This window comes from Physella acuta, unplaced genomic scaffold, assembly GCF_028476545.2.
Source record: "Physella acuta isolate Inbredline_101_S28 unplaced genomic scaffold, ASM2847654v3 ptg000315l, whole genome shotgun sequence".
Taxonomy (NCBI): Eukaryota; Metazoa; Mollusca; class Gastropoda; family Physidae; genus Physella; species Physella acuta.
Genome location: NW_026731834.1, coordinates 518,703 through 541,933, shown reverse-complemented (window position 1 = coordinate 541,933; position 23,231 = coordinate 518,703). Strand labels below are relative to the sequence as shown.

Sequence of the window (23,231 nt, the reverse complement as noted above, 5' to 3'; positions counted from 1 at the left end):
ATAAACTCAAAACAATAATATAAACAATCTCGGGGCTTTTAGGTCGGTCTTGCCACATTCACTGAAGTGCAACTCACATATTGTCAGAAATACCCCTAGTGACTCATTTTTCACACACCTACAAATTTCACACATTTTGCCTGTAGTCACATTAGTTTAAATAAAAATGAATTTTTTTCCTGTCTCTCTTGCAATTTATTACACCCTCTTAAATTGTCACACAGTCACACAGTGTCACAAAATTTGAACTGTATCACTTCTACCACATTACTACTAAAGATCATCAACTAATAATATCACCATTATAGGACTAAACTGACATCCACCTACACACCAAAAAAAAAACAAGGCATGCTATTTATTTTAAACAACCCCTCAATATACCTTTTGTTTTTACATATATATTAGCATAATGATTATTAATTTTTATATTATCTATATATATAATTCTCTTCTGGGATCAGTTAGAAAACAAGCTGCAAGCGCGCCTTTGCAGTCCCCTCTCTTCCTCTCTATCATCACCACCCCCACCCCACCCCCACATGATCTGGTGAGCGGTGTTCACTCTGTGTACATTTTACAATCATAGAGACGGGTTTATTGACGGCTATTAGGGGCAGATAATTTAGTTTGAAACGATTTTAAACTGAGAGGAGGTTACTAAGAGGAGGCTGCTTTCACGTGGGGGGGGGGGGTTAGTGTTTTTAAGCAAATATTTTCAATGGCAGCATTGGTACTGCCGAATTCACAAATTATAAATTACTGAAAAGTAGAAAAAAAAACAACTAAATAGCGGCGTATGATACGCAGCGGGTCGGCTCGTTTTATATATTATCTTAATTTGAGATAAGAAATGTGAAGTTAGTATTGAAGATTTTGGAGGCATTGAGATACAATTTTTCCATCACTACAGTTGTTTTATTATGGAAGATGTAGAAAGTCAGGATGAGGAAACACATTTACTAATCCCACCAAAAGATGCACCAAATGGTGAGTTAATAGAGACAAAGAAGATTTGTCTTTTACTTACTTTACAATACTGTATTTTGAATATTTTAAAAGCAAAAACTAATTTAATTTGGATTATTTATTTTGGTATTTATTTCAATAGTTTACAGAGGCGTAGTGACCCCTCCCGACACCGGGGACAAACTTTCAATTTATTTATTTTATAGCCTATATATTTTTATATGTATAATTCAAAACTTCAGGTAAAATGAGCTTTTAATTTTTTTTCAACCCATATTGACACGCACTCCCCCCTCGTCGCTACGCCTCTGGTTGTATAGTATGCATACTAGTATAATAGTAGTTAATGTAATGATATAGCCTGTCATCCAGCTAAGAAATAGACAATTGACAGTAGCTTTCAAGGCAACCTGATAGAGATTAATACTAAGATCATTACTAACGGCCCCTAATCAGCTTCCCTTATTTAGTATTATTAAGTGATTCTTATGAGAATCTAATTAATTCATAAACACAGTAAGTGTGTGTTGAGTATGAATACCAGAAACAGGAAGTAATTTTGAATCAGTACCTATGGTGCTAAGGTAAATGATAATGTAAGCAAAGATGTATTTATAATACTATTACTAAAATAATTAACTGGGAGTGGTCTCCCCTAAACTTTCTCGAATATTCTAATACAACACGACATGGGATTGCAACTTGGAATATAGACATGATTTTTGTTGACTTAAACTTTTAAAAATAGAATAAAATCTAGTAGAAAAAAAGAACTGCACACCAAGCGAACGCCAAATCAAAATGTGCATAATAATGCGCAATATTATTAGTACTTTATAAATTTACATGCGTTTTTTGAGAAATCGGAAATAGCGTAAATTAGTTCTTCCGGTCAACGAAAATCACTCAAAATTTGATAGAAGGTAGAGAATTAGATCTTTTACTTACTTGTGAAATTTCATTTATCTATCTGAAATAGTACTCAAGTTATAGGCTTTTGAAAAATTCAAAGTAGAAAAAGTACCACTTCCGGTTATCGGAAATCGCTCAAAAGTTGATACGGATCTACGATTTTGATAAAATACTTATATATGAAATTTCATTAACCTAGCTGTAACGGTACTCAAGTTATCATGTTTACACACACACAGACAGACACATTGACATACGGACAAGATTGCAAAATTATGTTTTTCCATATCAGTGTGGTGTAAAACGTCAAGATTTGTGAGATTTGTAAAAATCTCGATTTTTTTTTTTTTGCACGACAACAAGACTTTCTCTATACTTTGTATATACGAGAAAGTAAAAAAGCTTACCGGTAATCATAGTTTTTTTACAAACAAAGGCAAAAAACAAAAATGTTCAATAATCAGATCTAGATCTATAATAAGTTTTTAAAAAGTAATTTATATAGTCAAGATTTATGTATTCAGGATAAGTGAAATTTAAAAAAAAAATGTGATCCTAATATTTATTTAAAATAGCCTACATTTTTAAAAAAACTAAACAAAATTAAGCCTTTTTTTTTTGACTGTCACAAATTTTTAAAATACCAAAGCATTTGTTAAAGTTTGAACCTCACAAAAAAGTGTTTTAAATAAACTTGTGAACAAAGTAAGTCATTAGGGCGTAGTGAGTTTAATTTATATGCAAAGACAAATGTCTTCTTGTTCAATATTATACATGAGCAGTGAATGATCAGGGGCCTGTCAACTGTAAGCTTTATTTTATATGAAGACACTTTTACAAGAAAACATCAGAAGTGTGTATGATACATTATATAAAAGCTTGAATAAAATATTCTCCACAGGACTGTAATTTTAATTTACCATTTTAAGTGTTTTTATGTGTAGGCCTATTACTTTAATATTTCATTCTTAATTTTTCCAACCATTTATGTTTTTTATTTACTGTTATGTATACGATATTTTTAAATTTTTCTTTTATATTTATTTTATAAAATGTTTATTTTTAAAAGCTTAATTCATTATTAAAATTACTAGATCTAAGTGCTTTACACGTTACTAAACCTCACTGCAAAAATATAAAAAATTAAATGTATAAAATTTTAACTGTCCATTATGACAACTACAAAAACTAGAATAATTACATTAACTTATTTAAATCTTATGTTTTTGATATTGTTAATGTTAAGATTTTGTTTGTTTTAGGCCATCAAAATAATGGAACAATCTCCCACAGACAGGTGTCAGTTACTGATGGACCTGTCAATCTCACATACACTTCCTCTGTTGACTTTACTACCTCCTCAAACAAAAGTCTGGAGCAGAAATTTAGACTCTTCAAGCTACCCTACAAGAAAAAGCTGATAGTGGGCCTCTTGATTTTGTCCATGTTTGCCAGTGGGTGTGGCTTCTCTTTGCTGGCACCATTTTTTCCTCAAGAGGTAATGGATTGGCCAGTTTTGTTAATGTACAGAGGGTAATGGGTTGATCAGTTTTGTTAATGGGCAGAGGGCAATGAATTGGCCAGATTTGTTAATGGGCAGAGGGTAATGGTTGTTCAGTTTTGTTATGGGCAGAGGGTAATAGATTGGTCAGTTTTGTAAATGTAAAGGGGGTCGAGGGTAATGGCCCAATGGGTAGGTCAGAATGGGCAGAGTGTAAGGGATTGGTCAGTTTCGTTAATGTAGAGAGAAGTTAGGATATAGCAGAGCTATACACCTTTTCTACTAGTATAACAAACATAATTGCATGTGAAACATGTATTCATTGAGCTTTTGTTTATTTTTTTAAAGAGTTAGTTACAGTTACAGATAAGGACATGAATCTACATGCACAGTCTGTGTGATGATAGTTATATTGTTTTAATAGGAGCAGAATTCGCATAACTCTGTGGCTAGAATGCCTATTTACAGTGGGGATAGAATGTCTAGTCATTGACCGGGTAGAATGTCTATTTACAATCTGTGCAGAATTTTACATTATGCTACACTTATAATGACTGTTTGAAATAAATTTAACTGGTCATGTTCAACCACTAGTACAAATAAACAGATAAAAGTAAATGCATGCATTGATCTGTTGTTTACAAAATCCTTTTCACTCCATTCCAGGCAGAAAAGAAAGGTGTTTCTAACACAGTCACAGGTTTTATCTTCAGTTCATTTGAGCTCATGATTTTCATTTCATCTCCATTCTTTGGTAACTATGTAAGTGATTACACGTTCTTTATTTCTTCTCCATTCTTTGGTAACTATGTAAGTGGTAAGAATTTGTATTAATGTATCTAAAATAAAAATAAAACAAAAACATTACTTTTGTTGATAAAAAAAAAGTGTTTTTTGTTCCCTAGGTTACTTTGACCTAAGCTCATAAAGGGATTGTGTGGTTTTGATAAGGGTGTAAGCGTATTGACTTATGTTATTTTTTTGATAAGAGTGTTAGCGTATTGACTTACGCTGTTTTGATAAGTGCCTGGAAGGGAGGGGAGAGGGGGGTTTGAAATGTCCATGGATACTTGAAAGAAAATTAATGTATGGTGTATTGTCTGTACTTTCAGAGAATTATTTTGATTAATTATACTGGCTTCTATTAGTGTACCCAAATTGCTAAATATCTAAATTAATATATACCTGAATTACTAATTAAAATCATCATCCTTCTATAGCTGCCTAACATGGACTATTAAGTTAAATTAACTATTTTGTCTTTAAACAGCTGACCAAGATTGGACCCAAGTTTATGCTAGTGTCTGGCCAGTTGGTTGCTGGAAGCTGCTCCATTTTGTTTGGGTTAGTTCCTTTCTTTTAATGATATTTTTTTAAAAGAGTTGTAGGCCCTACTTTTTTTACAGTCTGCAAGTAGGTTATAGTTGTATCATATTATATGTATCATATAAATGGGTTTCTTACATTATATGGAGGAAGCAAATATCATTGACATAAGAAATAATTCCACCCCTCCTCCAAAAAAAATTCTTTATATTTCAGAACAAAACTGATTAACTGTTTTACATATAAATGACATTTTACATAAAATACCTTTATTGTATAACGTTGATAACATTCTTTACATCGTATACATACTGTAAAACCTTCAGTTCTTGATTCTCTAAATAATTCATAAATGTATTTTTTCTACTCCATTCTAGCACCTTAGACCGATGTCCACATGGATTACCTTTCATCGTCATTTGTTTTGCTTGTCGTTGTGTCGAGGCTCTGGCCGCGTCAGCTTTTATGGCATCGGGTTTTACAATCATCTCCAATGAGTTCCCTCAAAATGTTGCCACTGTTTTTGTGAGTTAAACACTGCAAATCTTTTATACCGTGTTTACACTTGCGACATGTATACAATACATGTCTAGAAAAAAGAACTTCGCTATAGGGCCTAAGATAATAGGGGAGCCTACTCACTTATTGCGGAGTTTTTTTTCTAGACATGAATAGTATACATGTCGCAAGTGTAAACGCGGTATTAGATGTTGTTTAGTTACTTTACTTTCTAAGATGTTATTTAGTTTTTAAATAATAAGCCAACTACTTTTAAGCCCATCAATTTTTGACAAAGGAAAGACATGCAGACTGTAAATGCTGGTGTTTTAAAATAATTTTTAAAAATATATTTTTAAATTTATAATTTTAAAGATTTTAAAATTTTTTAAAATCTTTACATTCAGTCAATTATAAATAAGGGACAGTTATTTTATTTATTGTAAACTGAAAAATATTCTTAGCTATCAAAATATGAATTTATAAAGACTTGAAAACCTGACAGTTGAAATAAAGTTAATCTGTTTCTGTCGCTTATCCTGGGAGTGTGGTAAATGTTTGCTATTATTTATGTTTTTCTAAACATGACCAATACAAATCTTTGAATACAGATATATTTGAATACCTTCTATTGCCATAATTGATGTATACAGTATACTTTCAATAGCTTAAAATATCATTGTTAGCTTTGGTTTACATTGCAGGCATTGCTTGAGATGGCTGATGGGATAGGTCTCATGACAGGCCCTGCTCTGGGAGGTTTTTTATACCAGGTAGGGGAGATAAAAAAATGTGCTGGTAGTGTTTAATTAAATGTATACAAAAGGGAGGTAGTTTTGACAACTATTAACCTCTCTAAGTGTAATAACATTGTATTTACCATAACATTGTATAAAAACAATATATAAGAAGTGAAAAGAAACACAGATATATTACCAGGAAAAATAAAGGCCAGTAAAACAAAATCCTTAATCTATTCAGTCAAATTATTGGTCAGTATGCTTACAGCTATTTACCAAAATGAATTTAGCTTTAGGACTAATGACCCAAAAGACTTACTACCAAAAGAGCTAATTTCCTGAAAGCTCAAAAGCAGAATGCTCAAGAAATATTTACACATTGCACCTGCCATGTTAGTTTCACTTTTCCTGTTTGGTGTCACATTACTACCTAGTGACATCACCTGTTGTTTAACACTATAAATATATCTCTTACAAATGCTATTCTGACAGCCGCAGAATTAGCGAACGCCCCGGGTTCATTTTAGGATGGCTACTGACAGAAGTCAACTACTAATGAGTACACAACAAATCAACGTGGGCTCGTTAATGAAATCTAGGGGAATAGCACGATGAACTGAAATGAATCACAACAACTTTAAACTGTCAACAACTGTTTAATATGTGTACAAGAATAAAAATGACACAGGGTCTATACAAAATGGTACAGACTCTAAGAGTACAAAAAATAAACTCAAAACTCTAACTTCCAGTTAATGAAAAATCACTAGGTATCACAGATGTGGCATTGGATAATAAACACAGCTAAAGGAATATTATTGAAAACACTGAATGGCAGTAGTAACTCAAATAATATTAATAGGGGACAAATTGCCGCTACAAACTATGTAACACAAAATGGCGTCACATACATGGCACACACTCTCGAGGTGTATCTTAGAAGACTGCCTCGAGTCTTTTCGTGCACGGGTTTTTAAATGAGTTCAGTACCAGGTGAGGTCACTCCAAAGTCATAAGACTATTGATCGAGGATCTACCAAGGTTCGAAAAAACCAATTAAATTTTATTGGAAAAATACTGGTGACTGTGCCACAATCCTCTCAAGGTCGATTACATAAACCAAAAAACTAAATTATATAAAAAAAATAAGACCTAAGTAGGTCACATATCAAATATCTCAAAATTTTTTGGCTTACAAATTTATTTAATTTGAATGATTTAAACCACAAGAACAGCATCATTCTATTAAAAAAAGTGTAAACTTAAAAGGCATTCTGGAATATCTAATTTTCTATTTTAAACACTTCTTTTAGGTAGGAGGGTATGGGTTGCCTTTCTTTGTTGTTGGAACTCTTAATATACTCACAGGGATTGGTACAGTCATGTTTTTTCCTAAACCACAAGGTAACACTCTTTAAGATATATATTTTTTATTTATTAGGTGAATAGATAAGCATATTTTTTTAAAAATCTGTAATTATTATTATAGTCACAGGGATTAGAATATTCAGTTTCTTCCTAAACCACAACAGGAAGTTTTAATCAGGATATTTTGTTTCATCATTTTTATTCTTCATTCATTTCATTAAACTTTGAGATATTTCAGTGTGATGGGTACTGTATTGGGTATTGTGAGTCTTATAGTAAGGTAATTTGCAAGCATTGTAGAGAAGCTCTGCCTGTCTTTTGATATGTGTACTTCTTAAAAAAAACCAATTCTCAGCCATAACACCATTGATAACGTTGTCTTTCAACATTTATCACATTTATATTTAAGTATTGTATTACATAAAAAACTATCTTTGCTTACAACATTCATGCATGTGATGTTCTTTTCTTAATATCAAGACCTGTTGAAGCTTTACATTGTAACTCTCTTTCAGAACTGGAGAAAGAAAGAAAAACAAGTTTCCTGTCCTTGTTAAAGAGTCCAATGGTCTGGTTCACTGGGCAGAGCATCATGATGTGTTCTCTGGGCATTTTTTTCCTTGACCCTACACTGGCCAAACACTTGGAGCAGGTGATTTAATTATTTTAAATATTTTAATCTGACTTGTCATTACCATAATGGATAAAAAAAACCAGGATCAATATGGTAATAATAAATCATCACTGTTCTGTTAAAATTGTTTTCTTGAAGTTAAAGAAGGGTAATAAATTAAATTTTTTTTTGTATTAGTAGGTATATTTAATATATAGATTTTCACGATGTAATTGTGACACATCACAATTATCACTATTAGAGCTCAATTCTTGTGTTTGCTGGCCTTTCACAGTATTGTCCCTTTGTTGGATGACAATATAATTTCTCTTTAAGTACTTTAAGATCTTTAGCAATTTAATTTAATATTTGTATCTTTCTGCTTAATAAAATAAAATAGTAAAAACTTCATGAAAGAAAAACAGATACATTTAACAATTCTTTTTTCTTTTATTACAGTTTGATTTATCAACAGGTATTATTGGGCTAATATTTTTTATAGCTCCATGTCTGTATGCAGTTACCTCGCCAATATGGGGATATATCAGTGATTCTAAGGTATGATCTGTTTTGTGCAGTACTTTGATTAAAAAGACAGTTTATGATTGATTTTTACTAGAAAGCTTTTAGTGAGTCATATAGAAAGTTTATTTAGGTTTTCACACTTTCCGTTTTTAAAAGCATAAAAATAATATTACACTTACGCTCTTATCCAATTTACTTTGCTATTATGGGCCTACTACACATAATTAAATGTGAGTGTAGTAGTTGAATTTCACATCAGTTCCATGATATCACTGATTTTACCCAACTTTAATGGGGTTCCCAGAATTATACAGCAATCAGAAATCTGCGCAAACGGAAAAGCGTGGAAATTCAAACTAATTATAATTAAACACTTTAATTTTGTCCTATTTCGTGGAAATAGTTTTATTATGCTACAATGTACATATGATAATACTTGGTTAATGTCTTTAAATGCTCGATTTAAGAAAAACAAAATGTGTGTGTGCTGTTTTTGTTTGCGCAGTTTTCTTTTGAGCATCTTTCATGTTACCCTCTAATGAATACTTGTATTGAATTGGGGATGGGGGAGGGGGAAAAAGGGGAAAGAGAGAGAGGGGGAGACAAAATTTTTGTTGTGGCTGGCTAAATTATTTGTCTGTTGTAATTATTGAAACAACAATTGTAACATAAAACAATAAACAAGCCCCAAATCCTCTCTCCTACCCCAGGGGATAGAAAAATTTTAACTTTCAGACTTCTACAATTCAAAAGGTACATGGCTTTTTTTTTCAATTTAAATTTTGCAACTTAAAAGTTTAATTTATTTTGTGGTTCCATGATACAATTTTTTATTTCCAGAATATCAATGGTTCATTGATCACACTGGGTAACCTGATGTGTGGGATTGGTCTCATTATTGTTGGACCCAGCCCTTACCTCCCCTTTCTACCTAGGTGGGTTATCACTTTACATTACACTGTAGATCTAGTTGTACATTGAAATCTAAAGCCTAGTTAAAAGAAATCATTGTAACGCAACACCTTATTTTATGTGGTACTTTAAAGTTAAGTTGAGGGGTGTAAATTTGAATTATTGGATTGGGTTAAGTATCATCCTACTTCCTTGATAAAAAGTATTCAATATTATATGAAAATAAATGAAAATTAAGTCAAAACATTTTCATAGAAATTTTAATTGACTTTTACCAGTAATATAATTAATAAGTCACCAAATATAAAATGTAACTAGGCAGACAATAATATTTAAGTCAATGCAGCTAGTCAATTCAATATAGATTATAATTAACTTTGACTGGTATTATAACTAGCAAGTCGCTAAATGAGATATGTATATAAAAACAATGTTAATTTTAATAACATAATTCTTTGTTGCAAATTTATTGGGCATGTTTAATAAAAAAAATACAACTTCTCTTTACAGTGAATTGTGGGTAATTATCATAGGCCTTGTAATATTAGGAATGTTCTATGCCTTGGCTATTGTTCCTGCATTGAACTGTTTGCTAATTGGTGCAGTGTAAGTCATTGAGTACTCTTCATTAATGCTCATCGCTAAGTTATTTTTGTTATGAAAATCAACTCATTTCTGAATTACATGCAAGCCATCTATATGCTCTAGAATTTTATCTTAGAATTTAAATTTTAGTTCATGTTACATAATTTTGATATTAAAACATTTTTAATTTATGAAAAATGACTTCTTTTAATTTTAACAAATGGGAGATCACCAATTTTGTGTTCAATTCTAAAATTTGAAATATTTGCTAACCTGAAAATAAAGCTATCATAAATAATTTTTTTTAAAAATTGATTTAAAAGTGTTTTAAGAGGAAAGTAATAAAAATAATACCTTTTTCTACCATAGACCTGTTAAACTCAGAATTCTTGAAAATGCAAAAAAAAAATATGTAAGGGAATTAACGCTTGCTTAAATTTGAATCCTCAGGGAAGTTGGTTTTGAAAACAATATTGACACATATGGTGTTGTTGTTGGTTTATTAAATTCAATCTTTTGCCTTGGGTAAGTCTAGACTCCGGCTTGCTGTACATATTAATAAAATGATACATTTGCTGAGCAAAATTTAATGACAGCACACAAAATAAATAAAATGGTTTTCTTGTTATCTCCCTATTTTATTTATTTTACAGTTCTTTCATTGGTCCCATGCTTGGTGGTTTTCTGATTGAGGAAATGGGCTTTCGTTACGGTGCTACGCTAATTAGTGGTATTTATTTTTTTGTGGTGAGTAGCTTGTCATTCATGTAAATGACTTGAAGTGACTTAGAACAAAGGCCTCTGACAATAACTCCTGACAACTTCACCCACTGTTTTAAATTGATCTTAAAAACCCTTCAGGTAAAGTTTGTTGTTCATTGCAAGAACTTTTTTTAAAATTTAAAATGAAAACAATTTCGAAAAATCTTTGGCAGATGGTTTGTTGCGGTGGATTTTTCCTGTGTCGACATTTCAAGGCGAGGTCATGTGGGACATTTATTTATGAAATGTTGAACACAGATGACGAATGTGTCAACAGCGACTACCTAACCGTGTCTTAGGTACGATGTCCCCTTACGTTGGAGGGGATTAAAGTAGAGCAGCATTTGGACAGTGGGACGGTGTTGTTGAACGGTAGAGCATACGACTGCAAACCCAAAAGTGTCAAGTTCGAATTCCGGTTCAAGTTTGTAAATGTCTCTGAGCCCACCTAGCTCTATTGAGTACCTGACTCATGTTAGGGAAAGTAAAGGCAGCTGGGAATAGAGCTGACTACACTATCACTTCATATGCCGAGATCACAGAAATGGGTGAGCCCTACTTCACCTACCCCACGGACCATCAGATTTGAAAGGGAACTTTACTTTTTACTTTCTCGTATATACGAAGTATAGAGAAAGTCTTGTAATCGTGCAAAAAAAAAATCGAGATTTTTACAAATCTCGACGTTTTACATCTCACTGATACGGAAAAACATAATTTTGCAATCTTGTCCGTATGTCTGTGTGTCTGTCTGTCTGTGTGTAAACACGATAACTTGAGTACCGTTACAGCTAGGTTGATGAAATTTCATATATAAGTATTTTATCAAAATCGTAGATCCCTATCAACTTTTGAGCTATTCCCGATAACCGGAAGTGGTACTTTTTCTACTTTGAATTTTTCAAAAGCCTATAACTTGAGTACTATTTCAGACAGATAAATGAAATTTGATATGTGAGTAAAAGATCTAATTCTCTACCTTCTGTCAAATTTTGCGTAATTTCCGTTGATCGGAAGTATTTATTTACGCTATTTCCGATTTCTCAAAAAACGCATGTAAATTTATAAAGTACTAATAATATTGCGCACTATTATGCACATCTTTATTTAGCGTTCACTTGGTGTGCAATTCTTTTTTCTACGAGATTATATTCGATTTTAAAAAGTTTGAGTATTTAAAATGGATTAAAAATCATGTCTAGAAGTCTATATCCCGAGTTGCCATCCCCCGTAGTGTTATATTAGAATATTCGAGAAAGTTTAGGGGAGATCACTCCCGGTTTATTTACATTGAGGACATTATTTGTGCAGATCTCTCATCATTGAAGTGTTTGGAGTATATGATGTAGAGACTGACAGTGTCTGCTCAGTGGAAACAGAAACATCTTTTTAGCTGTAGATAGTATTAGCCACTGATGAAACAGTTGACACAGTTGTTTTGCTGCTTTAGAATGATTTACTGCTACCAAATTTAAGACTTGCTGGTTCATCAGACAAATTTAAGACTTGGTTCATTTGACAGATTCAATATAACTATAGTCTGAAACTATAAAAGAATAATCTTTTTCTAATCATAATTTATTAATCGGATGATACATTGTTAAACTGAAAAAGAATTGTAAAAATTAAATTCATTTTAATTGTAATTTTACTTAGCAAGTTATTAATCTACAATACAATGTACATTTACAACAAACCGTACACAAATTTCATACTCTTAAAAAAGTAAATGTCAGAAAGATGCAAATTATATACTCAAAAAAATTTATTGCACAAAATCCTCTACCCACTTTTTACCATACTGTCTGTTTGTGGTTGCATACTTTTTTTTGGGAGCATGTATTACAGATTGTTATTTAAATAAAAACATAATTTTCAGTTAATATCATTTTTTTTTTTTAAAACCTATGGGCTACTTGTGACAAATGTTTGTATTTTGGAGAAATGTTGAGGAACCTACCACTACAACTACATGTTTTAATGTAAATGAAGTAACTCTCTCTTGTTATATGTTATACATTTTGTTGAAATAATACCCGAAGAAATGATCAAATTTTATAATTAACACTTAACAATTTCAATTTTTTATCTATTGAAATAAAATTCATTCAACTACTTTAAGAAATTTTTTAAAATTTTTTTTAAATATATGACAAATATGAAATCAGTTGTAACCCTCACTCAGTGGGGATGCTTTTACCCACTGAGGTGTTGTGGTTAAGACGGGCTGACCCTGAGATTAAGAACACACTGACACCGACAGTTGTTGTCAAGTACTCCTTTATTCACAGCATCGAGCCATGACGGCGATGCAACACAGTAGTACGACGAGAGTAAATACTGAAGCAACAGGAAACCAAGAAAACAAACTAAAACTGTAGCCCTAAAACAAATGTAAATAAAAAGTTACATTCACGACAACACCACGTGTAGGCTACAATATACACGGGTACAATAACATATGTTTTGGCCAGTACACAGTACTGCCAACAAGTACCAATACGTAGTACTACAAATAAATACTTATATTAATACTCACCCTAACTAGTGTGCACATGCAGCACTAGCAGGAATACACAAATAAGTATTTTAACAAACATAATCTATATAACTACCTTCATTAGGTCTACATCTTGGTCACCGTGTCCACAGACAGCAGCCTTGCGTGTGACTGACACGGCTAGGCATGAAACTACCTACACAGTCCCATGACATGGGACACAGGTAACATCGCTCACAAAAGCACGGAAAAAACACTAAGTCAACAGTGCCACGACCCCACAGGGGCCGCAACTCAATGAATTAAAACTTCATATTTTTCCCTCCCCTGGCTGGTAACCATATGTGTTACACAGTATTAAAATAAAATAAACCTGTAAATTGCATTTAGTTCCTATTGTAAACACAAATATAAGCCCTCAATATTTAAAGCTATAGCCAATTGATTTTTTCTCCCTATCACATATTTTTTAATGACTCACAAATTTATTTATAAACAATTGTAAAAAAATAAGGATTTAAATTTAACAGTTTTTATTTTAGTTTTTCTACCTTCATTTTGATTATATATTTTTTCTGTTAGAACTACTTTATGTCTAACTATCTAACTAAATTTCCAATGTTTATACAGTTGTTAAATTCCTGCCCTGTGTATTTGTAGACTATTTAATATGTATGTATTTTTGTATGACATATACAACAAAAATAACCACTAAAACATGCTGAACTCTGCTGCAGCTACAATTGTTTACATTGTGTTAAATTTACCACAGAATTTTAACATGTGCTCACAATGTTTACATTGATTTATAATAATGTACATGCTATATTTATTTGAATAATGAAAACATGCGCGATGTATTGAATGTTGGAGATCTCATATACCTGATGTTTAAATTAGTTGATTGAAATGTGTGTATTTTTAAAAGAAGTTTTAGAAATGATCAAAATGATTTCTTGTAATATATTTTATAGTTCTCATTTTTTAAAAATTGGTACATTTATTACAATAAAATTGTGTGTGTATGTGGTGGTGGGGTAGGAGGGGTGTGACTTTGCAGATGCTAAGAAGATGTAGTTTAAAATTTTAAATGACAGCAGATATGTTAATTTTAAATATAATTATAGTTTAGGACAGTGTGGCATAAGCAGTTGAGCGCTAGGCTGCTAAGACAGAAGTCGAATTTGAATCCGGTTAGACCGTCCCTGAGTCCATCCAGCTCTAATGGGTACCTGGCTCATGTTAGGGAAAGTAAAGGCGGCTAGCCAAAGTGCTGACCACACAGAAACATATGAACTCTTCTTATCTGCACAGTGGATTGCTAGGTCTAAAGATAATTTTTTACTATAGTTTAGGAATTTGATAGAGGGGGGGGGGGTGCTGGGTTTTGAAGTATGTGATGTATATTGTGTGTTGTGAAACGGTAGAAAAGGGTGTGTGTGGAAATTGACCTACGTGCATTCATAGGTTAATAGAGAGACACTTAGGTTGAGTGGAGGAGGGGAGGCAACACTGTGGGCAACACTAAGGAATAATGTGGCATCAAGCGACACTTTGAAGGGGAGGGGGGGGGTTGGCTAAGGGGTCATCCATAAATGAAGTCACGCTTTTTTACACTTTTTACCTTCCCCCCTCCCCACCCTTACACATCGTCACAAAAAGCCAGACCCCCCCCATAAAATGACGTCACACCTCAGTCTACAACCCACCCCCCCCCCTCAAAACTGCAATTGATTTTTTTTTTTAAACATTGATATTTTTCCAAAATCTTATCTGAACTCTGTCAAAATAGAGTATTTTAATCAATTCCTATTACAGTTTATTAGTACAGTTTTCCAAAACGCCAAATAACGTCTAAAATTCATTTTCTAACATTGCTTTTTTATAATGCAAAAGTGTGACGTCGCACGATCTGACCCTCCCTCTTCCTCATCACACACCGTCACAAAATTACGGACTCCCCCCTACGAGTGTGACGTCATTTATGGACGACCCCCTAAACAAAATAACGTTATTAATATTTCAATACTAAGATTTTTATAAAGATATAAGATTAAGTCAATATTCAAATTAAAAAAAACAACAACAAACAACTAAAAGTAGGCTACTATATTTATTTGTTCCATGACTTTAGATCTTATTTAAGTTGCCAACCCACAAGCAATGTTTTCTTTTACTTAAAACCTTCCAGTAAGTTGAAACTAGAATTATCTGCCACTTTGTCTCAGGTTGTAAAACCTTTCAGCTGATTCCCGGGGAAGGGTTTCTTTCAGACATATTTCTCCTTGGTGGGGGGCACTTGAAACTTCCAGGGGGCGCTCTTAATATTCCTGGAGCAGACACTGGTTTTCTATAGAAATTATTTTCGTCCGAAGGGGAAAGAAGTGAGGTGGGGTGGATTGGGGTAGACATGCCTAAAAGAGAATGCTAATTAAGGTGTTCATTAACTGCGGACACAACCCATGTAGGAGAGAAAGCGCCGAAATCAGGAATCTCTTGGGGGGGGGGGGGGGGGGGGCAAAGACCTCGAAAAAAGTCTACTGCGCCGCCCCCCTCTCCGATCAAAATGTAAGTTATATGGAAAATAAACTCTTTTACGTGTCCGCGCCCTCCGGAATATTAAGTTCCCACCCCCCCCCGTAAGTGTCAGCGCTTTCCGGAAAATTTAGTCCACCCCCCCACCCCACCCTGAGAATATTAAGTCCCCCACCCCTCCCGGAGAAAAAAGTCTGAAAGAAAAACTGATAACATGTTGACACGTAAAATTTATTAATTGTGTTGGACGAAATCAGTGTTTCTTCCAGACTTTTTTCTCCGGGGGGGGGGGGGGGGGGCACTTGGAATTTTCGGGTGGGGGGGGGGGGCGGTAGACTTTCTTCGGGGGGGGGGCGGACACTGTTAAAAGTATATATTTTCTATATAAATTATATAAATTTCATTTCGTTCGGGAGGGGGCGGTAGATTTTTTTCGGGCCTTTAGTTACTAAACATGGAACATTGTAATCCTTACATAAATATTTTAACCGAACTTTTTACTTTTACATAAATAAATTAATACTCAGTTGAGTCTATTTATTATTAGAAAAATATCAATCTCACTAGGTCTTAAACCTGGGTAACACAGTTAGCCGGTTAACCATCTTTTTAAAATACTGCTGAGTTGTCACCCCTAATTCCCTCTCTTTAAGTCTGACCCTCTGCCTGAAAAGCTCCGCAGCGAATGAATACAGCTCCACATCTAAAAGATTCTTCGCAACTACCGTATCTCGCATTTCCGGCGTCACGGTCACATTTGTCGCACGTGTGACGGGCGAACTCCGCAGCTTCCTGTCTATCGACAGGCTAAACGTTGTTTCAAACAAAAACTGAGATGCCTCCTGTTGTTCTGTGAGGCCGAAGTAATCCATGGCTAGAAGATTTTCTTTGGCACTTTTTAGTAGAGTCTCACGGATGTAACGCTCACTGAGTCCGGTTCTATTGTAGCAGTTGACGAGTGATAGGTTGGCCAACATCCGGGTCATTCTGTTAAATCCTAAATTGTACCTTGAAGTTTGAAGAGTAAAAAGGTTTATTTTAATAAACTATAATTTTACTATACTTTACGTTAAAAAAATACAGCGATGAATGATCTATTGCGTGCGCTAAGCTTAGCTGATAACAAATTCAATAAACTTTAACTTGTACTGTCTTGTACTGTGTGGAGTTGTGTAAAGTTCCTTTTTCGAACCTGACGGGCCTTGGGGCAAGTAAAGTAGAATTCGCCTGTTTCTGATAGTGTGGTCGGCACTATGCTCAGCCGCCTTTACTTTCCCAAATATGAGTCAAGTACCCATCAGAGCTGGGTTGACTCTGGGACGTTCTACGGACTTGAACCCGGATTCGACCACGACACTTTCAGATCAGCAGTCTAGCGTTCTATCACTCGGCCATGCCGTCCCATGTCTAGTAGTGTGGGGTGTTATTAATTAAAGCACGAGTTATCACCCCTGCTCATTAAAAGGAAACTTGCCTTCATAATATCGCAGCTTTCTTTTTTGGATCAAATTTGAGTTACAAGATTTGACCGCACATAACAGACGATATTGTGATCTAAGCAAATCTTTGAAAAAGAATTTGCTTTCGAGACGTCCTTACATGACCTCACGAAGGCGATTTTACCCCTCCCCCCACCCCCTCACCCCCCATCACCATAAAAAAAGACAGCCTCATGCTTCAGCCCCTCCTACGCAAATTGAAGTTTTAAACAAAATTTTTAATAGCTATTTTAAATCTTAAGCATTAAGTGGGCTGATTCATCTTTGATCAATTTTATTGCTATTTAGTGCTATTTCGTGATAACTCGTTGATAACTCGTTGTATGATTTTTAAGTCCTGTTCTGCGAAATAACTGTAAAAAATTAAGTAAAAAAAAAAAACAACAACTACTTTTCTTTTAAAAATAAAAAACAAATGTAAATTCATACTTTTTGACTCCCTGTCAATCGATAAAAATGGCCGCTAAAGTTAATTCCCCCCCCCCCCCCACCACCAAGGAATATGACATCATATAAAAATATAGACGCCCCCTTAACTTTTTTCTTGCAACATCGATTGAAAAACACGATCATGATGAAATGTTTGAACAATAAAAAAACCCCTACTTTTTATAGTAATTCAATAAACGCAAATCGACTTCGACAAAACAACAGTATAACAACTGCTTATGGAAAATCAATAAACGATGTCACCGTGGTAAACATTTTTTCTTACCGCCCCCCCCCCATCGTCACACATCGTCACAAAACGGCCTGTCCTCAAAGTTGTCACTTTCGTTTTGTTAACAATGATTTCATTCTTAACTATTAACTGGGCTCGATCAGCTTTGATTATAGTAATCACTGTTTATTACATGATATTACAATATTAAAAAAAGACTTTTAAAAATTGCGAAAGAATAGCTGAAATATGGTATCGAACATTACTCTTAAAATGTACAAGTGTGTCCTCAAACTTTCTAACCACACCCCTCCCTCGTCACACACTATCACAAAAGTCCGACCCTCCATCCCAACTGTGAGCGTGACGTCATTTATGGATAATCCATATTTAGCAATTTAAAGTTTCTTTCTTTTTGAAGTAATGCAATTAAAACACAGTTACTAAAACAACAGCAAAGCAAGGACAAAACATTAAAAAATATCAACAATACAATAACAAAACAACAGCAAAACAAGAACAAAACAACAATAACAAAATAATAAAAAATTAACATTAACATAATAGCAAAACAACAGCAACAACTAAAGATTAACAAAACAATAGCAAAACAGTACACAATAACAAAACAACAACACAATAATAAAACAACAACACAATAACAAAACAACAACACAATAACAAAACAACAACACAATAACAAAAAAACAACACAATAACAAAAAAACTGCTTACTTGCAACCAATGAAGTCATCAAAGGAAACATTCAGCCATGGACCACCATCAGCACATAGGTGAAGCTCCTCTCTAGTCGCGTACCTTTGGTTACACTTGTATCTCTTGGGCCAGTAGGCTCCCCTTCTGACGTGAAGCCATTCGCTGAGAAATCTTGAAACGGGATTTCTTAAGAATGTCAGGTAGTGGTAGCTGTAAGGGGAGGAAATTAGGTTTAGTAGTATCAGTAAGGGGAGGAAACCATGTTTTTATAGTGGTATCTAAAAGGGGAGGGAACTACGTTTAATAGTTGTATCTTTGAAAGATATGTATGTTTTAAAGTGGTTTCTGTAAAGGGAGGAAACTATGTTTTTACAGTGGTATCTGTAAGGGGAGGAAATTAGGTTTAAAGTAGTATCAGTAAGGGGAGGAAACCATGTTTTTATAGTGGTATATGTAAGGGGAGGGAACTGTGTTTAGTAGTTGTATCTGTGAGAGGTATGTATGTTTTAAAGTGGTTTCTGTAAAGGGAGGAAACTATGTTTTTATAGTGGTATTTGTAAGGGGAGGAAATAAGTTGAGAGTAGTATCAATAAGCGGAGGAAACAGTGTTTTTATAGTGGTATATGTAAGGGGAGGGAACCATGTTTAATAGTTGTTTCTGTGAAGGGATGGAACTGTTTTTATAATGGTATCTGTGAGGGGAGAGATATAACTGTTTTAGTGGTATATGTGAGGGGAGGAAACTATGTTTTTATAGCGGTATCAGAGGGGAGGGAAATATGTTTTTATAGTGGTATCTGTGAGTGGAGGAAACTATAAAGTGGAGTCTGTGAGAGGAGGGAACTATGTTGTTATAGCGTTAACTGTAAGGGGTTTTAACCATGTTTAATGCTTGTATCTCTGAAAGGGAGGGAACTATGTTATTATAATATTATCTGTGAGGGGAGGAAACTGTTTTGTAGTGGTATCTAAGAGGGGAGAGAACTATATTTAATGTAATCTTTAAGGGGAGGAAACTGTTTTACAGCGGTATGTATAAGGGTAGGGGAAAACCATTTGGTAGATAGCCTGGCTGCTGACTCGTAAGTCATGGGTTCGGATCCCGGACTTTACTTCGTTCATAAAAACCCTCGTTATATTTTTGTTTCGAAACTTTCCATGGCTACTTGTTCATGTTCTGTGAATTATTCATTTTTAAAAGATTCATGACTCAAATAGTTCATCTTTCTAGACTCACCAAACCAAATGTATTTTACGTTTCGCTACTTATTTTTTTAAACACAATTAGTGAATTATTTTTATAAAACGGATAAATAGTTTATATGGTTCATTGAATTCAGTGTTTATTTCAGACATTTGTCTCTGATTTGAGGGGGGGGGGGAGGTAAACAATTTGAAATTTCCGGGGAGAGGAGTAAATAAATTTACCGAGTTGGGGGGTGGGGGTGGAAGTATATATTTTAAATATAAATTATATTTCGTTCGGGGGTCCGTAACCCAAAAGAGATGCCATAAAAAAAAACCTGGCTGAGTTGGTTATTTGACATAAATTAAAAGTTCCCCGACTTACTTTCTTTGACTTCTGTTCGGCTCATGCTCCACAAACCACGGGTCAGCGCAGGCGGTCAGCTCCGTCCAGTCGGCGTGTAGACCACACTTCTGTCCGCGCGTGAACCAGCCAAAGAACCAGGTCCTGTTGCCCTCTGCCCAGCACTCACACGAGGCACCGCTTCGACCTCTACAGGGAGGAACACTGGACAATGAGCTCATCAGCTGACGTTTGAAGTGAGTGCCTCCTGTTTTTTGAATATGCAGGAACACAAACACGTCTTTATCGTTTAGATCGACTTTATAATCCCGTACCAAATCTTCAGTTTTGAAGACAAATGAAACATTGTTTTCGTTCGTACTTGTAAATATTCTGTTTTTATACTGTTTGGTGTTGATATTGTTCCGTAAGAACGAAACTAAACTTTTATGATTAGAAAATAAAGAGTTACTCCAGTCTGTAATCACTAAGAAGACACCACAAACTGTTATCAAAAGCACAAAAGATGCAACTCTAAGCTTGCTAAGCATTATTCTAAAATACCACCCAACCAAACTAGGCTTAGTATTGTTAGTACACTAGTCACATAATTATTATAACACTACATGTTTAGAGTTTCTTTTTAATAGTTTCTTTTTAATATATTAATTAACAATTAGCCTTAAGTAATGATTTTTTAAAAATCGTTTGAAGTTTTAATCCTGGGGTTATAATTAGCAGATTAATATAGCAACCTGTTGAACATCTGGCCAAAAAACCACGCACCGACCTTTTAAGATTTATTACATCACCGTGTGTTGTTAATAGCTTCAACATTTTAAGCCATGTCAATAAATACTTTATGCATGCACTGATAAAACTTAGCCGACCTCCACCCACAGCCTGGGCCTTGCCCTACATGGTGTAGAAAAAGTATCTAACTTGTATTTGTCTACGTCAAATTAATCATTTTAATCCCTCAATCCGTCGCAAGAATTAACCCCCCCCCCCTTTCCTTGTTCCATAATATCACAAGCTATGCGATAAGAATCAAAGATTATATTTTTAAACTATCTGGATGGTGATAGTTCAATTATTAGAGTTGTTGCTAGGTTAACGTTGAGGCTAGGGTCAGGATAAGAGGTTGAGATTTGGGTGTTGAACAGTTGATATGTAAATAACCAGGCAACAGTTACGTCGCTGAGAAACTGAAGGATGATATTTTCTTTATGGTAAAATAACCGGCTATTTGTAGAAAGTGATGCATGGCATTCACTTGATGGTAAAATAACCGGCTATTTGTAGAAACTGATGCATGACATTAACTTGATGGTAAAATAACCGGCTATTTGTAGAAACTGATGCATGCCATTCTCTCCATGGTAAAATAACCGGCTATTTGTAGAAACTGATGCATGCCATTCTCTCCATTGTAAAAGAACCGGCTTTTTGTAGAAACTGATACAATCTATCTGGTAAAGTTTCTCGTGTCATTGAATGTATCATGTATCTGTACGACTGTCTATCTTGTGATAATAGCAACATGTTTATTTTACGACTTTAATGTATCCATAAAATTTTGTAATAATACAATATTTAATTATCTGATACATCGTTAATTTTTGTGTGAGAAAATGTTATGCGTGTTATAATTTTTTTTTATGAAAGAGGTTTTTCTTTTTACAGCCTTTTCTTTAATAAAAAAATAGAATCTAAATCATTAACAAAAATAATAACAGATATCTATATGCAGAGCGGGTGACACCATGGAAAAAAATACAAAATATATAGAAGAAATATGCTTTTTGCCAGTTTAATTAGAGTTTTAAAGTATTTTAAGTACAAATAGACGATGCGACAAGGTGGGGGAGGTGTGTGTGTGGGGGGGGGGGTATGACACCATGACACAAACATGATAACTATAAAGAAAAAAAATGCTACATCCAGTTGTATTAACAACCGATTATAGATAAAGATCTTTAATTTAAAAACATTAAAGCTAGCATATATATATATATATATATATATATATATATATATATATATATATATATATATATATATATATATATATATATATATACATATATATAGGCCTATATATATATATATATATATAGGCCTATATATATATATATATATATATATATATATATATATATATATATATATATATATATATATATATATATATATATATATATATGCAGGGATGAAGCTGGTGCTAAGTTATGTTATGTCGTAAAGTGTCTGCTCCATTTATCTAACTTTTATTATCTCTTAGGTCAAGGCCAGGCGTGAGAACAACATCTAACTCACACTCGCGACCAAGGTCGTGAGCGGCTGTTGTTTTCGTGTTGTAATTTTTCAGGAAAATAAAGCTTGGCGCTGTCCGTCTAGAATACCATTCATGGTATGTGTTCAACAAAAATTGTCATCAACATTTACTTATAAAATATAGTATGACTGAAAAACAGAAATCGTCGTGTCAAAAAAAAATTTCTCATTTCGTACCTGGCGTTTAATAAGGGGAGATGAAGTAGAGTTAATTTATTTCTTGATATGGGCATATGAAGGGATGGTGTGTTTAGCACGATGCGATGCCGCTTTATCTTTACTTTCCTAAAAGACAGCCAGGTACCGACTTTTGCGTTTGTAGTCGATCGCTCTATCACCCTACCTCCCCGTCCCTTTGTGCCAAGACCTGTGTTCTCCTTGAGAAAAAAAGTATTTTAAAAAACAGCATTTTATTTATCGAACATGGGAGGCCTTATAACACTTGATATCACAACTTTAACTGCTGATAGATAAAACTTGTGCGTCTTTAAAATACATTGTTTCTTATAAAACGCAGAACATATTATTAAAAAAAAAATACTCAAATGTCTTGCGAAACACAAAAACACAATTTTCCGAGAAATGACATAAACGCGAAGAGTGGGTTAATTATTTGTTTTCATCTGATAATGTCGATTCTTGTTACCGAAAAACAACTAGAAAAAGTAATAGATATCTTCAACGCCCCCTTTTGTGCTAGAAAAAATATATATAAGGTAGAATATTTATAAGTCTCTACACAG

General features: G+C 33.9%; 2 protein-coding genes across 2 annotated transcripts; one reads left to right on the top strand and one right to left on the bottom strand.

Annotated features, from left to right (window-relative positions):
* Positions 1-923: 923 nt before the first annotated feature.
* Positions 924-11,032, top strand: LOC131940312 (MFS-type transporter SLC18B1-like). Its single transcript, XM_059298964.1, has 14 exons — positions 924-990; positions 3,144-3,379; positions 4,049-4,144; positions 4,653-4,726; positions 5,086-5,233; positions 5,911-5,979; positions 7,260-7,350; positions 7,830-7,966; positions 8,387-8,485; positions 9,293-9,387; positions 9,875-9,970; positions 10,400-10,474; positions 10,603-10,696; positions 10,885-11,032. Exons 1-14 carry the CDS (start codon positions 924-926, stop codon positions 11,008-11,010), a joined length of 1,503 nt encoding a protein of 500 aa, XP_059154947.1. The 3' UTR covers positions 11,011-11,032.
* A 5,277-nt stretch (positions 11,033-16,309) lies between these two features.
* On the bottom strand, positions 16,310-20,702 carry LOC131940311 (heparan-sulfate 6-O-sulfotransferase 3-B-like). Its single transcript, XM_059298963.1, has 3 exons — positions 20,194-20,702; positions 18,642-18,833; positions 16,310-16,754 (listed from the first exon to the last, which is right to left on the bottom strand). Exons 1-3 carry the CDS (start codon positions 20,700-20,702, stop codon positions 16,310-16,312), a joined length of 1,146 nt encoding a protein of 381 aa, XP_059154946.1.
* Between the last annotated feature and the right edge of the window lie 2,529 nt (positions 20,703-23,231).